This window comes from Rhipicephalus microplus, chromosome 5 (genome assembly GCF_043290135.1).
Source record: "Rhipicephalus microplus isolate Deutch F79 chromosome 5, USDA_Rmic, whole genome shotgun sequence".
Classification (NCBI taxonomy): domain Eukaryota; kingdom Metazoa; phylum Arthropoda; class Arachnida; order Ixodida; family Ixodidae; genus Rhipicephalus; species Rhipicephalus microplus.
This window is the reverse complement of record NC_134704.1, coordinates 55,286,813-55,307,457: the sequence shown is the minus strand read 5'-3', so window position 1 is coordinate 55,307,457 and position 20,645 is coordinate 55,286,813. Positions and strand designations below refer to the sequence as shown.

At 44.5% G+C, this 20,645-nt stretch overlaps 1 protein-coding gene across 6 annotated transcripts in view; it reads left to right on the top strand.

Annotated features, from left to right (window-relative positions):
• Window positions 1–13,241, top strand: part of LOC119174526 (uncharacterized) — a 92,329-nt gene extending 79,088 nt beyond the window's left edge. For 2 of the 6 annotated variants that reach the window (XM_037425468.2, XM_075895498.1), the window contains exons 17-19: window positions 1,365–1,517; window positions 4,986–5,035; window positions 11,946–13,241. In XM_037425468.2, coding sequence (XP_037281365.1) covers window positions 1,365–1,517; window positions 4,986–5,035; window positions 11,946–12,197 — 455 coding nt within the window. In that variant the 3' untranslated portion in view covers window positions 12,198–13,241. Of the gene's footprint in view, window positions 1–1,364; window positions 1,518–4,985; window positions 5,036–10,321; window positions 10,546–11,945 lie in introns of those variants that run through there. The other 4 variants (XM_037425469.2, XM_075895500.1, XM_037425470.2 and 1 more) reach the window with 4 other exon arrangements.
• The last annotated feature ends 7,404 nt before the right edge of the window (window positions 13,242–20,645 follow it).

Genomic DNA, 20,645 nt, shown 5'->3' with positions numbered 1-20,645 from the left:
TCTTCTGTTTGCCAGTCGCGCCAAAGGGGAGCACAAAGAAATGCAAGGATGCACCGGCATTAATTCGACGTGACGCTAGCGACCACGAGACGCACGCAGTTATACGTTTTGCTGGCCGAACTTCTTGCATACCTTCCACAGCGTTGCACCCTATGTATACAAAACAGAGTAAAGCCCAGTCATCTACTTTATTAAGGGCTTTTTATGGACAAAGTATTGCAGTTCCTTTTTTTTTTTTTCAGTGCTGCACATTCCGAGCAATAAGCAAAGTGTGATTTGTTACGGGTATTTTTATGCCAGCCATGAGACCAACTGGTTAACTCAGTAAGTTTTTTTGTTTGTGCATTAGGTTAATGTGGCCAAAGGGAAGCAATGTTAGATTAAGTGGCACTGCATGCAGAAGACTTGACGCAGTGTCTCCCGTTAACCCTCCCCCTTCCCTCTTGTCTTGGGGCTCTTTTGGGGTGGGGGAAGGGGCACCGCTGTCAGAACCGATTCTGGTCTACTAAGGTGGCTTCACAGTAGGGCTTTACAGTTATGCAAGGAAGTTTGCTTTGCATTAATAGGGGGGTTTCATTTGCAGAAATGTTTTTGCGTATCATTCAGGGCGCAGGTTTTATATGACAAAATTACTTATTAGTATATAACCTTCCGTGGCGTGCAACACGATCTACCAAATTTTAACATCTTGGCTAAGGTTGTGGAAGCTTAATTTAGAATGAGTGGCAATGTTTGAATAAGCTTTATTGCATTTTATAGCAACTATGCTGTTATGACAAAATATCTGATTTATTGCCCAGTTAGTCGTGCCATATTGATAAGAAAATGGAATTCACTTGCCCACGGAAATTGCACTAGGTGGTTATACACAATGTCAATGAAAATAAACAGACAATGATGCAAAGGAAAGTATTCCCGATATTATTAGTAATAATTGTAATGTAAGTGGGAAGAAAGGGAAGTATGCAAAAAGATAACTTGGTGCTGACAGGGACTGAACTTGCCACCACTGAATGGTGCGTCCCATGCTCTACCGATTGAGTTGCAACAACGGCCATCCCTTTGTCCACTTTGTGGTCTATATATGTGCATTACATGGGAGTGTCTGTCAGCAACACTATTAGCTGTGACGGTAAGTGTGGAACAATTTTTCTGCCTGTTGGCGTCGCATAGCACACGATTATTGGTCAGTTCCCAGCTTATAATAAGATCACGTGCTACGCGACACTTCGCGAAGACTTGAAAGGCGCAGTTGCGCGATTCTATCTTGCTTTTTGTGCTTATCAGTTCAAGTTGCCAACTTGTGTCAGTCCTTTTGCTGGCTCGAGGAAGCCGTTGTGTGACACCCATTGTGGCGGGTCCAGCAGCACAGGTGTCTGCTGAGGACAAAGAGAACATTGGAGATGCCTCCCGGGTGGACGCTGCCGAGAAGCGTAAGACGCAGCAGTCTCCCCAAATCCATCCAAACACGAGGACTTGGAAGCAGTTGGCTCTAGGACTGTCGCCTTTCGGCAGGGGTCAGTAGGTTTGCCGCTGCAGGCCGGCACCTTGCTTGCAGATGAATGCTGCACCTTCGCCTGCGCTGCACGGAACTTGCACTAGTGCTTGCATTGAAGATGCTGTGCCTCTGTCAACTGTTTCGTGCCGTGCAGCTTGCCCCTTCTTTCAGTGGTAATGGTGGTGGCAGTGGTGGCGGGCATAGAGAAGGGTTTTAGAGATATTCGGGTTTTCAAAAGCTGCCTTTATATTTGAGGAATATCTGAAACTGAGCTGTTGCAGCTAAGGCAAACGTACCTTATGTAGGAGCAGTATGCAGCTGAGGGAAAACAGAAAGATTGATTTTGTGCTAGCATTGTATTAGGATCAACTGTTATGTATCATGATGTCCAGCATAGCAAGGAATATTACTTTTCTTTACTTTGTTTCAAATTTCATGTTTCGAATTGCTCGGAGTGCTTCTTTGCATGTCTAGATGACATGGCAGTAAACTTCATATGCATACTTAATCATAGCAGCTTTTTTATTGTTGTCAAATTTGATGGAGCACTTCTCAAGTGTTGTCGCAAATATCACGCAGCATATCGCATGGCATTGCATAGCATTGAGAGAAAAATTATGATGTAGGCAAGCAAGCACATTTGATGAGGTGCTGTAGTATATGAGACGCTGTATTAATGTTGCAAGGTCAAAGGTCGGTGACAGAATAGGCGGTGTGACAGAATGTGTATGATTGCAGGTGCTGCATGTTGAACTATGCTGATGCATCTTGCTGCATGCGTGCTTCGTGCAACTCGCAGCAGTTGCTTAGTGGTGTTGGCGGTCTTCTACTGTACGCTATGTCACGGGTTCAATTCTTTGCCTCACGTGTAATATTCTGACATAAAGCTCCCACGGATAGACGTTTGTCAGGTGGTTCAATGACCTGAGAAGGTCAAAAAAGAAGCCAGAGCTTTTTATTTATAGTGTATCCCACATTCACTGTATTCATACGTTAAAGGGACTCTAAAGAGGAACATAAACTTGGTTTAGATCGACAAACTACACTGAGAATTCTAATCCTGTATGTTTCACTCTCATAAGTTAATCATTAGTGGAGAAAATCAATGCTCAAATTTGATTTGTAAATTTTGTACCCGAGTCTCCACACGTGATGTAGGAAATTTCAAAAAATATTTTCTGAAATCCTTCTTAAACTTTGTATGCTAAGTCTATAGCACCTACAAATTACAAAGAACTTCATTTTTATTGATTGGAAGCTACATAGGACCCAGTAGATGCCTTAAAATTTTCGGATTATGGTGTTTGGTGCAGGAAACTCAAGGTGACATTGCCATCTTTTCTTGGCGCCCATTTTCTCGCTTACCAAGCATCATATCGCAGCAAGAGTGATGTTTTCTGGATCGTGAAATTTTACTTTACTAATACGTGAAAAATCGTTTTGCTCTTTAGTGTCCCTTTAAGGGAGCATCGGCATGAAGCCTTTGACATGTTCACAATATTTTTTTAGTTTCCATCAATCAGTGTATCGGTATACGCATTCTCGATGTTAAGCGAATTGTCTAAGACCTCTAAACAAAGACAGAACAAAAGATTTCTGGCAAGAATCGCAGCCTCTCAACTGTCACTGTGAAACCTGTGTCTGTGAACAAAATTTACTTCTAGTATGCTGAAAATGATTTCAGTCGTGACTTTATATGTTTGCCGTGTTTAACCGAACAATCGCGCAAGAGCACAGCGCTCTTAGTTGTGTTGTTACGTTGAGTGGTAATGTTCCTCGACATCAGCAAGTTTTACGAATTTTTGTTTGTAAGGAACTGACAAAGGACCTGCTCTTGAGACCTGCTTTTTCGATAGGTCAAAATTTAAGTGCTCCGACTTTGTATTTTTTCATTGATAGCTTTGAACTTAGTGGCAATACACCTTGAACCCCATCGACTAATAAATGCATGCAGCCTGTTATAGAAACCTGAATGCTCTGTGACAGTTTACTCTGGCCGTTTTTGCTTCGTCATGCCTTGCTGCACACTTGTAGCCACATTGGTGCACTCTGGTTTCAGTGTTGTCGGTGTGGACTTCGCTGTGTCGTTCTGTACGTGTGTAAGCGTGCTAGTGTGGCCAGCCGTTGAACTTCCCTTCACGGCACAGTTCAAGTCTTAAAATGGCTTCTTGTGCACTGCTCTTAAGCCTTATTTTCTTGCTTCGCTTCGATATAGCGTGTTTCTGTTACATGGAATACACTGTACTCTGATTTGTTCACTGCAAAAGTGTTTTCTTACAGCCAATGCGCAAAGAAAGAAGGAAAGGTTTGGGTATTTTGATGCGCTAAACATTATCAGCCGCTAAGCTCTTTGTCATTAGTAGCAGGCGATGCTATTGACACGAGGGTAATTATTTAATGTGAAGTGCATTCATTACTATATTGTTGCATATACTCCCTGCAGAAATGACAGAGCCATTAAGTGATTGTACATTATGGCATTGACTTCCGACATAGCTGCCGCAGATAAAGATGACATGCACAGATCTACAGCTATGCAATGTGCAGCTTTTACAGTGTAATATAATCATGAATGAAGAACACTGCTAGTATTTTGCGTCTTCGAAGCGAAAAAAAAATTATGTTGCCGCAGTGGATGAACATAATGAGGAGAGAGAGTGCCTTTAACCTTTGATGCTCTGGAGAGCAGAAACTCTTATTATTGCTAAACCTTTCTTCTGGTACAGTCGATTACTAATGCTTAACTAGTGTGCTCTTTTGTGTGTTTCTTTTACTGTTCGTGGAGCACATTTTTAGCTTTATTATCGCACAGCATTGCCCGCTTAGTGCAGAATATCAGTAGCTTGATTGTATCCAGCACTTAGGTCTCCTGCTTCTGAATCGCTTTTTTGGGGGGAAGGGGCATTGAAGACAGGTATTCAAAAAAGCTGGCTAGATATCAAGTTCGCTGCTGTCATGTACTCTGCTTTCATTTCGTTCTTCACTGGAAAGTGACATCTGTGTTCGAACACCAAAGGCAAATTATAATTTGCATCACACTGATAGCTTAAAATGACTTTTTGTAACAGTGATATCAAGGTAAATGTGAATTACCAAATGGGATTCCAGCATTTTGTCAGCATAAATCTGTTACTAGTGCTCAATGATTCAGAATAAACAGATCATTGCAGCACACTGTAAGTACAACCTAAAATGCCACCTGTTTCTCTTCACTGACTTGGCTGAGAATTTTTTTTCTTTATGTTAGCCGAGGCGATGCATCGGCTCGTATCACAGCAAAGCTTCAATATATTTCATTTTTCGTGTCTTCAGTATATAAAATGAGGTGCGAGCTATGATTGAGCAATGTATATATGTGTGTATTTCGTGTAGTACTCTGCCTAAGCACAGGCATTAGAAATTTAAGAAATATCAGAAAATATGCTATACGTGTGCTGTAGTGGGTGTGCCTGAAGTAACCGTCTCTGTGGTTTGCTTATCTCTCTAGACTCCTCAAACATCAGACCAAGGACGGAATCTGCGGCGGCTTCTCGTACGGTGAGTTCGGGTGTCACATTGTAACCTATTCTGACATTTTACATTGATGTTGAAATTCGCAAAACCGTTTGGGCAAGCCTCACAGAGAACCTTCACAAAACATGGTGTACGGTGTCACATTCTTGTCTAATGTTAAATAATACTCGTTAGACCCTTATACAGTGATTCGACTTTTGCGCAAAAGTGTGCCAAATGAGATTTACGGCACTATCTTTATGATATTAACGGAAATCGGGCCAAACTGCACGAAAGTTTGATTTGGGACGCCGGCACACCAAATTGTATACAAGCTTGTCTGCGGGGCCACCAAAGTCGCAACAGCTTACCTAGAATTATTCTGCTGAATGAACAGTGGTTGTGCATGCGTCTCGAGAAATCCACAATTCTATGTGCCGACGCAACTGCTGTTGTGCAAGTCGGCTCAATGGCGAAACGCACGCTCCACACCTGTTCATTGGCGGGCCGTTACTTATATTGCTTTATGGTTGGACATCGCCTGTTCCAGGACCGCTGCTGAGATCTTGTTTGAAGAGTAGCACTGCACGTAATTAAAGCAATTTTCACTAACAACTGCACGCGTGCTGCTAGAATGTCTGACGCGTCTGTTACTGGACATCACCGTCTAATTTTTCATGCTTCGTGTCCACAGAAAAACACGTGAACGCTGGAAAGGCATCGACACTTTTCCTAAAATACACTCAAACCTCGTTATAACGTAGCGGGATATAACAAAATAGTGGATATAACGAAGTGAATGAAATTCCCCTTGAAAACTCCATTGAGAACCATTCATTTTAAACCTTGTTGTGACAAAGTAAAATCGACCGGTAAATGGATATAACGAACTAAATAGTCTATAAAAAAACCGACCGTAGGGTGCTAAGTATATCGTTTTCTGCGGAGTTTGACATTCATTTGATGCGGCTCTTTCGAAACTCCCACACCGACCTTACAGCCACGCCCCGCACGGCTGAGAGAGGCGTCCTCCTCACACAGCCAGCGGAGAGGATTGAGGAAGTGCTCAGCGGGTCACATGACCGAGAAGCGGCGCCACAATGCACAGCGATTTCCCTTTCAAGACGGCAACGACTGCGTCTTCGCTGCTACCCTCACGGCCGAGAAAGAAGGACTCTCTGCGACAGCTTTCTTTTCTTCATTTTCCTCTCTCTCCGCACGCGGCCTTGAAAGCAGAAGGGTCTCTACGTGCAGAGACTGAAAAGAGAGAAGCGGGGAATAGGCGCATCGAAGATCGGCATTTTAAAGAGAGCAAACAATCCGCCACAGTCTTTTCTTTTCGTTTCTACTTTTCCTTCTTCGCGCACAGCGTTGAGAGGTGCCGCTGCAGGATTGGGCATGGTGCTGAGAGCATTTTTGGAGTGCGGTATGTTCGAATTAATCATCGCAAGTGCTTGCGCGCTTGAATTACAGGGTGTTTTCGCCCATTGGAATACACATAGCTTTGACGGGACTTCAGCGTGAGTTTGAATTACCCGAAAGTTTGAATTAATCAGATTTGACTGAGTTTATTTTTCGCAGTACGTGTGGTCGCATAGCGGTACATTGGGCCGCTAGGCGGTTTCCTTCTTCGTGTGCTTATAGGTGTGCACCCATCTGAGCATACATTGCCACAAACTGTTATAATATATATAACAAAATAATGGATACAACAAAATAATTGTGCCTCCCCTTCAACTTCGTGATAATGAGGTTTGAGTGTGTACTTTATCCATAGATCATAATTAAGAAGTGCTTTTTCGTTACTCCTTCTACAAGTACATGCGCGTTTGTAATCTCTCTTGTGGTAAATGTCCCTAAAGGACCCAGCTCTTTCGAGCTCGTCAGTGCTAGAGTTCGAGCTCAAATTTTTGCTGCAGGATGCAGTGTACTGGTTTTAGCTTCTCCGATATCAGATGCTTTTCTCCGATGCACCGAATTCTTGTTGTGCCGCCAGGTTGCCATGCGCTTCACTATACTCATCAACTTTTTTATGAAGGTCTATCCTAAACTGCCATCAATTACCACTCATTCCTGAAGGAAATAGAAAAAAGAAAACAGCACACTGACAGCATGTAACCTAGGCAAAATTGCATTGCTAGAACACTGTAGGCCTTGCCTAGCCTTGCCCAACGGCGCCGTTGCTGATGCTCACATTGGCAATGGAGGCTTTCGATTCTAGCTGCCCATTGTTGTGAGACTTCCACATTTTTTTTCTGCCAATGACCAGTATTTGAAACGAGGGTCAACTTTCCATTTTTTCATTGCGCTTTCATAAGAAAAAAATTTTGACTTATATTTTTGTTTGCGGTACTACTGTGAGAAACAAAGAAGGAGACCCTGAGCCGATCGTCTGGCTGCATCGAAGGTGAACGGAACAACTGAGCGAGCCAGCGCCCCGTGGCCTGTGCTTGTGCCCGCTGCTCCTTCTTTCTCCTTTAGTTGCAACAATTATTGTCAACTATGTCTGTCAGCAGGGTTTTTCTTGGGGGTCAAACTAATGTTGCATCCCAGCTGGTGATGGGGGAAGCACTAGTGTAGCTTAATTGAGGGAAAGGGCTGTTGAGCCTTGAGAGGGTAGGTGCCGTTTTTGCACCCCCTGCTGACGCCCATGATGTCGAGCCCCTCTTGATAGTCAATCAAGGGGTTTAAGACACTTTTATCCTTTACCCGAATAGCAAGTTCTTCTACATTGTGAAAATTATGATGAACCTGAAAGAAACATTTACAAAAACAAAATTCTTTGGATAAGCATCCCCCTCAATAGCGATAATCTTAGGACCATGGCCAAAAGCAAACCTACAAAATACTGCTGCACATCCAGTAGTTCACTTTCTGGAGGAAACAGAAATATCACAAAAGTACTAAATCAGAAAAGAAAATGTGTTCGCGTTTGTTAACCGGTGTGTTTCGCTACAACATTCTTGTGTTTTCATTTTGTCAGAGAAATCTTTGTGACAAACCTACTTGCTGCAGTTACAGTGCAATATATTTAAGAGACTACCGTATTTTCGCGCGTATAACCCGCATCAAAAACTCAAAAAATTCAGTGGCAAAGTGGAGGTGCGGATAATACGCGGGGTTTTTCCTATAGTGCTGCTTCACAGCTATGCGTGTTCTGCTGTGAAGCCCCTTATTAGTGTAGGGAAGGCTATGGAGGTGGTTTCCTCAAATTCGTGTTGCTGCGCAAGTAGCCGGCAGCTTGCAACCGATTTTGGTTTCGCTTGCTTGCATCGTTGAAGGGTTTATAAAAACATTTGGGGAGAGACAATTCGATTGTTCAGTGTAAAATCTCACTGTCACTCCACAAGTATATTTTTTGGACGTTCGCGGCCTCTCAGTGACCCTCCACATGTCCCTACGTCACGGACGCCATGTTTACTTTTGGAAAGGGCTTGTCGAAAAGGTGGTGCTGTCTAAAAAAGTACCATAATAAATAAGGTAAGTTTTATGATAAATAAAGCAGTATTTATTTCAGCAAGGCAAATGAGATATTATAGTGCCTACAGAGATATTATCAGTAAATTAATGTACTACTTTTTGACACGGTAGCAGGCATGCATTTCGGTTCTGTTGTTTCCAGGGTGCTGTTACAGTGTACTAGAAGGGGTAGTGCTGTCAAGTTGTCGCCGAGTGTGAGCGCTCTTTACCTCGCTGATACTGCTAGTTCTCCACATCTCGGCCCGTTCGCCTAGCCTAAGTCGATCTGTTCTGTCACCATGAGTAGCGTACGGCGGCAGGCCTTCACGGCGCAGCAAAAGCTTAAGATCATCGCCGTCGCCGAGGAATTCGGAAATCGCGAAGCGGGAAGATGGCACGATGTGGACGAGTCCTGTGTGCGACTGTGGAGAAAGAAGAAAGAGAACCTACAAGCCGCACACCGCGACCGTAGGTCATTTCGTGGCCCCAAGACCGGTGCCTACCCTGAGCTGCAGGCGGAGCTAGTAAAGTTCATCGAAGATGTGAGAAGCAGGGGTCACGCCGTATCGACCGAGATGGCCCAAGTGGAAGCGCGGCGACTTTCGGGGGAGCTAGGCCTAGCTCACGAGTTCCGTGCGAGCCACAGATGGCTGCACCGCTTTATGAAGCGGCAAGGGCTCTCAATCGGACGGCAGACTACAATATGCCAACGCTTGCCGGCTTCTTATGAGGAGAAGCTGCTCAAGTACCAGAGATATGTAATTGGCCTGCGAAAGCAGCACAATTACATTTTCTCGCAAATCGGCAATGCGGATGAAACTCCTGTTTATTTTGAAATGCCGTTGGGCACAACGATTGAGAAGACGGGCAGCAGTTCGGTGAGCGTGCTGACCGGCGGGAGCACGAAACTGCGCATCACAGTCTTGCTTTGTGCCCTCGCCGACGGCAAGCAACTGCGACCGTACGTCATCTTGAAAAGGAAAACTCTACCAAAGCTTCATTTGCCTGCTGGTGTGGTGGTGCGCGCTCACGAGAATGCGTGGATGAACAGTGACTTGTTTGTAGATTGGATCAAGACGGTATGGGAGAAGAGGTCCGGTGCGATGCTCGCGAAGAGGTCCATGCTCGTTCTTGACTCGTTCCGCGGCCACACAACTGAAGAAGTGAAGGACCGCCTTTCACGCAATGGCACCGACTTAGTTGTTATACCCGGTGGAATGACGTCAATGTTGCAGCATCTAGATGTGTCGCTTAACAAGCCCTTCAAAGCGCATGTCAAGCGCTATTATGCAGAGTGGATGGCTGAAGGCTGCTACGACTTGACGCCGTCAGGACGAGTCCGAAGGCCTGATATTGCCCCATTCTGCAAGTGGATTGTCGTGGCATGGAAGACCATTCCAGGTGGGATGGTGCGAAAAAGTTTCAAGAAATGCTGCATCACAAACAACATGGATGGAACCGAAGATGACCTTGTGCATAATAGTGAGGGCTGCGGCTCAAGTGATAGCTCTAGTGAGAGCAGTGACAGTGAATGAATTGTGACTGGCCTTGCAGACAGCGTATTCTGCTTGCTAAATAAAGCTTTTTCTGTCTACATATGTGCTATGTTGCTTGAGCAGTAGCTTTTGTACAGCCTTTCCTGTATATCAAATGTGCGGCAATACGCAAGGATTTTTTTTTTTTTCTTTCTCGGTGAGCTGAAAGTGGGGGTGCGGATTATACGCAGGGGCGGGTTATACGCGCTAAAATGCGGTACTTCCGAGAGACGTTATCACCTTTGACAACATTTTAGTGAACTTTCATGTTTTATGTGGAGATTTTAATTGCGCTATTACTTGTGTTTTTTTTGTCAAATTCTGTTTGTGTTAACAGATCTTTCAACCAACGATATTGGACTCAGTGCGTAAGTGTTGTGCTATGCGCCTTTGGATAGCCCTATGTTTGCTATCTAATATGCAATGATGACTGTTATGCAAGAGCAGAGGAGTAGCCGGCGCCACGCATTGGCACCGACGACTGCTTATTTGCATTTAATAAACAGCACCCCCCTCCCCCCCCCCCTAACCTGGTGACAGATAGTTCGACAAAATTTGGAAGGAGGGCCCTTGCTCGGTAATGGATCAAAATTCAAGATGGTAGAAAAAGGGCTGCTAGAGATAATGAACACACATCCATGCTTTTAATTGAATGCTTTATTGAATATGCATGCATTCACTATTTCATTCACCTTCTTGGGCAAATTAAAATGGCGGGAGGGGAGAAAAAGAGGGGCACTCTTTCTTAGCATTTTACTGTAGGCAAGTTTCCCTTCAGAGAGATTGGACTGGGAACAATTTCCATTTAACAGCGATTCTGTTTACTGAGAAAGATTGATAGAGGAAGCACTACCGTAATGCCAAACTAACAAAATTGGAGCACTTGTTTTGGTTGAACGGCACAATTACTTTCAGTGATTGCAATATACTGAAATTCAACAGTAACTTCATTTACTTCTCGCAATCCCATGCTATCTGACGTAGCTCTTTCGTGCACATTGTGGGGGAAATATTGCTGAATGCCAGTTGTGGATTTTGAACAGCCGACCTGTTCCACGAGTGAGCTCCTGACATGGATAGTGATGCCTAATAATTCGCGATTGTGCCAGTATTTCAGTCATTTTCCACCTTATCACACTGTGCAGCCCCATCAAGCCAATGCCGTCGTTCAACTTACTAATCAGCAGAAAGCGTGGCCAGCACACTGCTGTCAATAGGTAGCACACGATCAACTAGCTGTAGTCGATTGCAACCTATTTAAAAAAAATTTTTTTGCTCCTTGTCATAGCTGTGCCTCCCATAAAGAATTCCCATGAATGCCACATCTGATTGTGTTTACCCATTTTTGGGCTTCTCGAGTGTTTCTGATACAGTAGAAGCTTGTTCAGACGTTTTTCCGGGGAACATGAAATGGAGCACACTATGCGAAATTTATATTTACAAGAAAATTGAGAAAAAGAGGAAAATATGCTTAATCGGTCGCAAACTCACGGCATTGGACTCTGGGGGAGTGCCTGGCAGCTATCCTTTTGCCACAAACCGGACGCTGCTGCTTAAGGGGCTTAACATTCTGCCAATCATTGCTTGTTGGAACGCGAATTGACCTAGTATACTAAATAATAACCATATGATTTTGAGGTATACCGATCAAAATCCATTTTCACGGTCGTATTATCCAAATTTGTACAAAAATGTGACCCTAATAAATGCATGAAAAGAGCATTACTTGCTAAGCACAATGGTCGGGAATAAAAAGAGACACTTAATTAGGCTGAAAAAATGTATCATGCAGAATCTTGTAGAGATTCCGCTGTAGTTGATTTTGTCATGCAGATACACGTTTATATCGCTGGTCTCACATAGTGACGTCTTACGTAGTGATGACAAACCTTTAACTCTAGGTTGTAACCAAATGTAGCTGGAATCTCGGCTCGTTTGGTAATGAACCAATATCATTACAGCGTCCACAGAGGGTTCAGCAGCCGAGACAGCACGCCACAATTGAAAAGGCGGCGTCTGCTCGAAGTACCATGCCTGCTGCCGCCACAGCAACGGCTTCAGCTCCTTCACCAAAGGCATCTGGTGCACCCAGTGGTGGGGCACCGAAACCTGCAAGTGGTGTCCTGACCCGTGCTCAGCGAGCCAGCGCTGGCAAAGCTAAGGCGGCACCGAAAGGCAAAACTGACGAGCAGGCTGACTGCAAGATGCAGTAATCAAAATTTAAGCGTTGCCTTTTTTTTTGTGCATACAATTTTCATACTTCTTCTGTATTCCTTGTAAGTGTGTGTCTTTCAAGTGCAACTTCTAATTTTGTTTTTGGTGCTCATTGTCGCATTTCTTAGTAGTTTTCCGTACCTGAATGTTGTCTCCTTTTGAAGCCATCAGCACCGTGTGAAATACTGAGCAAAACAAAACAAGGGAAGATGAAGCAGATAGCGTAAGCGCTTTGCTTTTGTACTTGCTTGGAGTCGAGACTTTGTTGCTCGGTGCTCATTCTCTATGAAAATGGGATTACTGTAAGTGTGTGATCAAGACGTACAGGTGGATTCGTTTGATGTAATGATACATTGTTCACTCATGGCTACAGCGTCTGCTCAAGCACCGCTATTTTTTTTTTTTTTTTCGAACGCCATCGTCCGAAGAACATCATGGCTCAAAGTGTGCAGCTTTAAACTTGAAGACGCTGAAGATGGGCTCACCCATTTGCCGGTGAAATTACACTGCCATCGCTGAGAAGCTGGGTCACGCGCAGCACCACTTGTGGGCAGTATTACCGTAATACAGGAACAAGCATTTTAATATGAATCGGAGTACCTTTGGTGTCATCTTCCCCGTAAACTTCATTTTTATGAGCTACACTGAGAACGACATCAGTTGCAGCGTCATTTGATAGTGCATATATTCCACAGCCATGCACCCTCCTTAAGATAGAGGAGCATTTTTACGTAGTTTGATCTTTTAAAGCGTTTGTAATCTTTTTTGCTACGTTAACGATCACATCTGTTGTGTCTTGGTGTTGTTCATGGATCTAGTTTTTCAGCTGTGATTTTACTTTTTTGAAACTTCAGGCCTGTGTTCTTCTCTCCACGTTTCTTTGTTTATGCACCAAGATAAGGGTGCATTGTAATCTCGCTCAGTTAATCTGCAGCTGCTGACTCATTGTCAATATCCATTTTCTTATTTATTCATTGATCATTTCATTATTCTGTTTATTTGGGCCTCTTCATTTTGCAAATAAAAGAGCTTCTTTTATATAAGATGACTGTGTGTGAGATTATATTTCTAAAAAATTGTTTTTTGTGTTGACCTACAATGACAACAAAGGAATAGGTGCTGCACTGGGTGACATGCTGGCCTTGGATTCATCCACCCGAATATTGCCAGCATGATTGCACATGATTGTAGAGGTTTTACTTCCCAAAACGACAGTTTTATGACGACCGTATTTAAATGTGAAGCACTTTTTTTCGTATTGCGGGCACTTTAAGCGTTTCCATCTGTCTTGTCTGTCTAGTTGCCTATATCGGGTAATAATATGAATAACTGTGTCAAAATCTCGTCGCGTATGTCGTGAAATCCTTTGATCCCTACGCGTGGGGCACACATACGTAAACTACAGGACGCGGTATGTGGGTATGCGTCGTAGGTGATCGACAGAATATATCTTTCCAGGAGTGGCGAGAACGAACGTTGGTAATATTTAAATGGGAAAACGTTATGAAAAACGAACATCAGCAGTATTGATCTGTCAAATGGGAAGAAAAAAATTGGGGATCCTTAAAGGGGCCCTCATCATCATCATAAGCCTGACTACGTCCACTGCAGGACAAAGGCCTCTCCCATGTTCCGCCTGTTAACCCGGTCCTGTGCTTGCTGCTGCCAAGTTATACCCGCGAACTTCTTAATCTCATCTGCCCACCTAACCTTCTGTCTCCCCCTAACCCGCTTCCCTTCTCTGGGAATCCAGTTAGTTACCCTTAATGACCAGCGGTTATCCTGTCTACGCGCTACATGCCCGGCCCATGTCCATTTCCTCTTCTTTATTTCAACTATGACATCCTTAACCCCCGTTTGTCCCCTAATCGATTCTGTTCTCTTCTTGTCTCTTAAAGTTACACCTACCATTTTTCTTTCCATTGCTCGCTGCGTCGTCCTCAATTTAAGCTGAACCCTCTTTGTAAGTCTCCAGGTTTCTGCTACGTAGCTAAGTACCGGCAATATACAGCTGTTATATACCTTCCTCTTGAGGGATAGTGGCAATCTACCTGTCATAATTTGAGAGTGCTTGCCGAATGTGCTCCACCCCATTCTTGTTCTTCTAGTTACTTCAATCTCGTGGTTAGGCTCTGCGGTTATTACCTGCCCTAAGTAGACATAGTCTTTTACAACTTCAAGTGCACTATTATTTCGAAGTGCTGCTTCTTTCCGAGGTTGTTGTACATTGCTTTCGTTTTCTGCAGATTAATTTTAAGACCCACCTTTCTGCTCTCCTTGTCTAACTCCGTAATTATGAGTTGCAATTCGTCCCCTGAGTTACTCAGCAATGCAATGTCATCGACGAAGCGCAGGTTACTAAAGTATTCTCCGTTAACTCTTATCCCTACCTGTTCCTATTCTAGGCTTCTGAAAACCTCCTGTAAGCACGTGGTAAATAGCATTGGGGAGATTGTGTCCCCCTGCCTTACACCCTTCTTGATTGGTATTCTGTTGCTTTCTTTATGAAGCACTATGGTAGCAGTTGATCCCCTGTAGATTTCTTCCAGAATGTTTATATATACTCCATCTACTCCCCGATTCCGCAGTGTCTGCATGACGGCTGATATTTCTACTGAATTAAACGCCTTCTCGTAATCTGTGAAGGCTATGTATAGTGGTTGGTTATACTCTGAGCATTTCTCTATTACCTGATTAATAGTATGAATGTGGTCAATTGTTGAGTAGCCTGTTCGAAATCCTGCTTGTTCCTTTGGTTGATTGAATTATAATGTTTTCTTTACTCTGTTAGCAATTACCTTTGTAAATAGCTTGTATACTACAGAGAGCAAGCTGATCGGCCTGTAATTCTTCAAGTCCTTGTCATCTCCTTTCTTATGTATTAAGATGATGTTAGCATTCTTCCAAGACTCTGGTATTCTTCCCGTCAGGAGACACGTCGTAAACAGGGTGGCTAGTTTTTCTAACACAATCTGTCCTCAATCTTTCAGCAGATGTGATGTTACCTGATCCTCATTAGCAGCTTTGCCTCTTTGCATGCTCTCCAAAGCTTTTCTGACTTCTTCTATCATTACTGGTGGGGTGTCATCTGAGTTACTGCTAGTTCTTGTAGTATTAAGGTCGTGGTTGTCTCGGCTACTGTACAGATCTCTGTAAAACTCCTCCGCTATTTTAACTATCCTATTCATATTGGTGGTTATTTTGCCTTCTTTGTCCCTTAGTGCATACATCCGACTTTTGCCTATCCCAAGTTTCCTCTTCACTGCTTTGACGCTTCCTCCGTTTTTCAGAGCGTGTTCAATTCTCTTCATGTTATACCTTCTTACATCGCATACTTTACGTCTATTAATCAACTTCGAAAGCTCTGCCAGTTCTATTTTGTCTGTTGTACTTGACACTTTCATGATTTGACGCTTCTTAATTAGGTTCTTTGTTTCCTGGGAAAGCTTGCCAGTGTCCTGTCTAACTACCCTGCCTCCAACTTCCACTGCACACTCCGTAATGATACTCGTCAGATTATCATTCATTGTATCTACGCTAAGGTTGGTTTCCTCACTAAGAGCCGAGTACCTATTCTGCAGCGACACTCTGAATTCCTGTACTTTTTCTCTCAGTGCTAGCTCATTGATTGGCTTCTTGCGTATCAGTTTCTGTCGTTCCTTCTTCAAGTCTAGGCGAATTCGAGACCGTACCATTCTATGGTCACTGCATCGTACCTTGCCAACCACTTCCACATCCTACACGATTCCTGGGTGTGCAGTCATTATAAAGTCTATTTCGTTATTATTTTCGCCATTAGGGCTCCTCCATGTCCACTTGCGGTTTCTCGTTTTCTGTAGAAAGTGTTCAAAATCCGCAAAGTATTGCGTTCTGCGAATTCTACTAGTAGCTATCCTCTGGCGTTTCTAGTGCCGATGCCATAATCTCCTACTTCCTGGTCTCCAGCGTGCTTCTTCCCTACTTATGCATTAAAGTCGCCCATCACTATAGTATACTGTGTTTTTACCTTACTCATTGCCGATTCCACGTCTTCATAGAAGCTTTCAACTGAAGCGTCATCATGGCTGGATGTAGGCGCGTAAGCCTGTACCAGCTTCATCTTGTATCTTTTATTGAGTTTAATTACAATACCTACCACCCTTTCATTAATGCTATAGTATTCCTCTATGTTGCCAGCTATGTTTCTGTGAATTAGGAACCCCACTCCCAGTTCTCTTCTGTCTGCCAAGCCCAGATAGCAAAGGACGTGCCCATTATGTAGCACAGTATAGGCCTCATCTGTCCTCCTAACCTCACTGAGCCCTATTATATGCCATTTAATACCCTCTAGTTCCTCGAATAGTACAGCTAGACTTCCCTCACTAGATAAGGTTCTAGCGTTAAATGTTGCCAAGTTCAGGTTCCAATGGCGGCCTGTCCGGATCCAGAGATTCTTAGCACCCTCTACTGCGTTGCAGATGTGACCGCCGCCGTGGTCAGTTGCTTCGCAGCTGGGACTGAGGGCCGTGAGTTATTTGACGTATGCATGTGGGAGGCAGTGGCCAGATACTGCACCAGGGTGGCCAATCCTTCTCTGGTGAGGGAGTGCGTTCCCGGCGGTGGTTACCGGTGAGGCCGCACCCCAGGCCTCTCAATGCAGTTCCGTCAACACGTGGATGTTTTTTTTAATCCGGTTGGGAACTGCGCGGCACCGGGATTTGAACCACGGACCTCTTGCATGCGAGGCGGATGCTCTAACCACTACACTTTTGTCGCACGCTGCAATGTGCGACAAATCTTTGCAACTCCACTTGCACTGGACGGATTCATGAAATTTTTGTGGCGTTGAATCCGTGAGGAAATAATCTCCTCCAGTGAATTCATTCCATGGTTACTTGAAAAAGTGTTTCAGGGCCCCTTTAAGCTTCGCCTTTAAGAGTTAAATGCGATAGCGATATCCAGCTCCTATAGTGCCCACTTCGACCACAACTACGCTGTAACTAGGATGTAATCGATAAAGTTTAAAATGGCTTGTGTCAGTGAAGCTTTCGCATATGGCTGCGTTCTGTATAATGTATAGCATGCTTTAAACCACAAGCAATTATGAGAACAAAATGTTTTCGGATTTATTATGCAGCCATTACATGGTGCTAAAGGGCCCGTAAACCTCCGATATTTTTACAAGCATTTCAGGAATCGTGTGCAGAATGCCATCGCGATCAATTGCACCTGGCAGCGCTACGAGCCACCGACACGCTGCAAATTCCAAGAAACAATCCCTCTTTCTTTCCGGGCCTTTCGGGCCTTCATGTGACGCGCCGTGCCAATTACATGTCTGATGCGCTGAGTCAAATATGCCAAATACAATAGACTCTCAGTAAACAGAAATCTGTTAAACGGAACTACTGCTTAAACGGAACTATTGTCTCTGCAATGCTTGGTTTTGGGCTTAAATTCTGCACCTATTAAATGGAACATATTTTCCTGGTCCCTTCAGGTTCTGTTACTGAGAGACTACTGCATGCTGTGACTGGTCGAGCAAGAACCTACGACTTCCGATTAGTCTGCAAGCAGCTGTTTGCGCTTCTTGTTGTTGTTCGTCGTGTTGCTGCGTGCGTGTAACGGTGCGTCTCCATGCGGGTCCATCACGTTCACAATCCTAGGAAGGCGTGCGCGCAACACAGGTTTTATGGCGGCGAGCTTGTTGAAAAAGCTGTTGAGCTGAAATGTTGGGCGAAGCGTAAGGAACATGGTTCGCAACACCAAATCGTCGTCCACAGGCATGCATTTGCAGGAGGGGCTGGGTGACGATATCCTGGATGACGATACTCTGGAGGAAGCGGGATTTAATGAGCTCCATAGTGTGGTGGACGAAGCGTGACAGGGCTGTGGAATCTCTTCCTTAAAGCGACAGCTGACCGTAGTCCTCGACGTAACCACCAGTGATCAGTAGGATCCTGACGCCAGGAACGCCAGATTTGTTGACGACCTCGCTAACGTTATTCAGTCCGTAGGTGCAGTCAAAGCTGTCTATGCGGCTGATGGAAAAGCCGTCCCTGACTCCAAATGACCAGTAGACTATGTTTGGGCAGAGAGTGAAAGGCAAGTTCTGCGGCAAGAAATTGTAGATGCTGGCCCTAAAGAATCTGGTGATGTAAAGGCAGAAGATACCGGTGTGATTGGATTGGGGTGTAGAAGGAAAGGTCTGCGCTTTAACAGAGCTGGTATTGTCACGGACCATCGGCACATCTCGACAGCTTTGCTGCCCCCCCATTCCAGGGAAGTCCATTGGGTTCAGCGGTATTGTAAACACATACGAAAGTACTAGCAGTGCCTGGGTTTGTCGCAGTGCGTGTAAGACCAGCCGTGAGGTTGCTAATCTCTCGTACATGTAATTCGATCGTGTGTCGCGAGTAGGGCAGGCGGTGCAGGTGGCTTTTTCAAGCCTGATGGGCCCAAAGATGGTTCGAGAGCAGCTGTCATCGGAGGCGGTGACCCCGAACGCACCTCGTCCTTTTCCATGGACTCTCCCATCCGAACTACACGGATGCCTGTGGGTGGTGATGCTTTCAGAAGCCATAGTGATAGACTGGACGGTTGCACACCTGTGGTAAGATACTTCGGAGGCTCGAAGGGAATCAGGTCGACCGGAGAGATGTCCGTGAATTCATCTATCGGGGGAGAGGGTGAGACTGTCGGCGTCCCGTCCTTCGATAGCACGACGACGCGCACTCTATTCGTTGCCTCGCTGTCTTTGCCACCCTCTGTTGCAGTCTCGTCGGCGCCCGCGCATTTGACATGTACTTGCAATCGGTGAAAATGGCGGGAGTCATGGGTGACGGTGTCCCGCTGCGGGTCACGTCGTCATCCGAGTCTTGGTACAGGCGGCGAGTAGTGTGCCGTTGTGCTGCCCGTTGTGAAGCGTCGCTCTGTCGGTGATCGGGCTCGGCCGACTGTGCGCGGGGTCGATGTAGCCGTTGAGGTGGCCTGCTTGGTCCGCGCGATGCGAGCAAATTCTCACGGACAGCGTCTCCTGGGGCGAGAGGCCTGACATGGCGATGACTGGTGGCCCCGGCATCGTAGTACACTTGGCTGGGCTCGTTGGACAGTTTCCGTGATGTTGGATATAAAATAGAGGAACTGTTACTGTTGGCCACGTAGCTTTCGTCGTCGGGTGTGCCTATGAAGGTGCTCTCCGAGACATGAGGAAGTCGCTGGTGCCATATTTCTTTCGGGGGGCTCCAGCGAGACGGTGGACTCCAACCCTGTTCCCTTGAGGAACGGTTCAATCTAGCTGTTGCAGGGAAGAGAACAGGGAAACTTCTGACGATGATGAGCCTTTTGCTTTGCTGGTACTCGCCCACAAAGGGGTATCGACCAAGAACCGGGCGGCAGGATCATGAAGTTAGTTATGCATTTTAAATCATTAAATAGAATTTCAGTGTAAAGCAAAAACAAATCATAAAAGATGTATGAAAATGCTACAAGAGCTAGCGGTCAGGCATTCAGGTAGTCTCGGAGCCGAAAATATTAATTACAATAGACTAACAAGGTAATCTTTTTGTTGCAATTATGTACGCACACACAGAACAAATACCTCCCTGTGGCTATAACTTAATGTAATCCCTCTAAAGGATAAAATTACTGCCACATTTATTTTTAAACCTAGCTTCTCAATTGGTTCGACCAGGTGTCTTTTCCTTTGATAAGAATATCGGAGACAGAATAAAAAGAAATGATCTATTGTTTCTAATTCCTTGCAAAAGAAACATAACAGAGATGCTGTGAGTCCAGCTTTATGTAAGTAATAATTCAGGTGCAGAATTCTGCATCTAATCTCGTGATTGTAATTTCTAACTGCCTAGATACACACCACTGTTTGTTCCAGCAAAATCTTAGATGTACGAAGTCCCTGACTTTATCCAAAGATAATTTTTCTACTTTCTTGGGCAAACAAGCATTTCTATATAAGAGTGCTGTTACATAAGCGAAATCAAGTAAAATAGATAAGAGTTGTCCGCTTAGAGATGCTTTGGCTAACGAGTCTGCCATCTCATTCGGATAACTCCCGCAGTGTCCAGGTACCCATAGTAAGTGGAATTTTCTCTTATTGCTGGTAATAAACTGCTAATCATACTAAATAATGTCAAATTTTTTGCTGCAGATAGTGCAGTACATACTGAGAAAGAATCGGTAAGTATGATTGCTTCTGATATGCTTGCAGGAAGTTTACGAAGTGCTAGAATTATAGCAAATAATTGAGCGATGAATATGGGCGTATAATCTAGTAATCGAACTGAAGAAGACCAGTCGAGAGAAGTACAGAAGATGCCTTCTCCAGCCTTTTCGTTTAATACGGGTGCATCCGTCGCAATAATGTTGTTTATGGACAGATGACTCAAGTAACCTTGTAACTGATTATTTAAATATCAAAGGGCCATTTGTGTCGCATTAGAGGGGAAAGTATC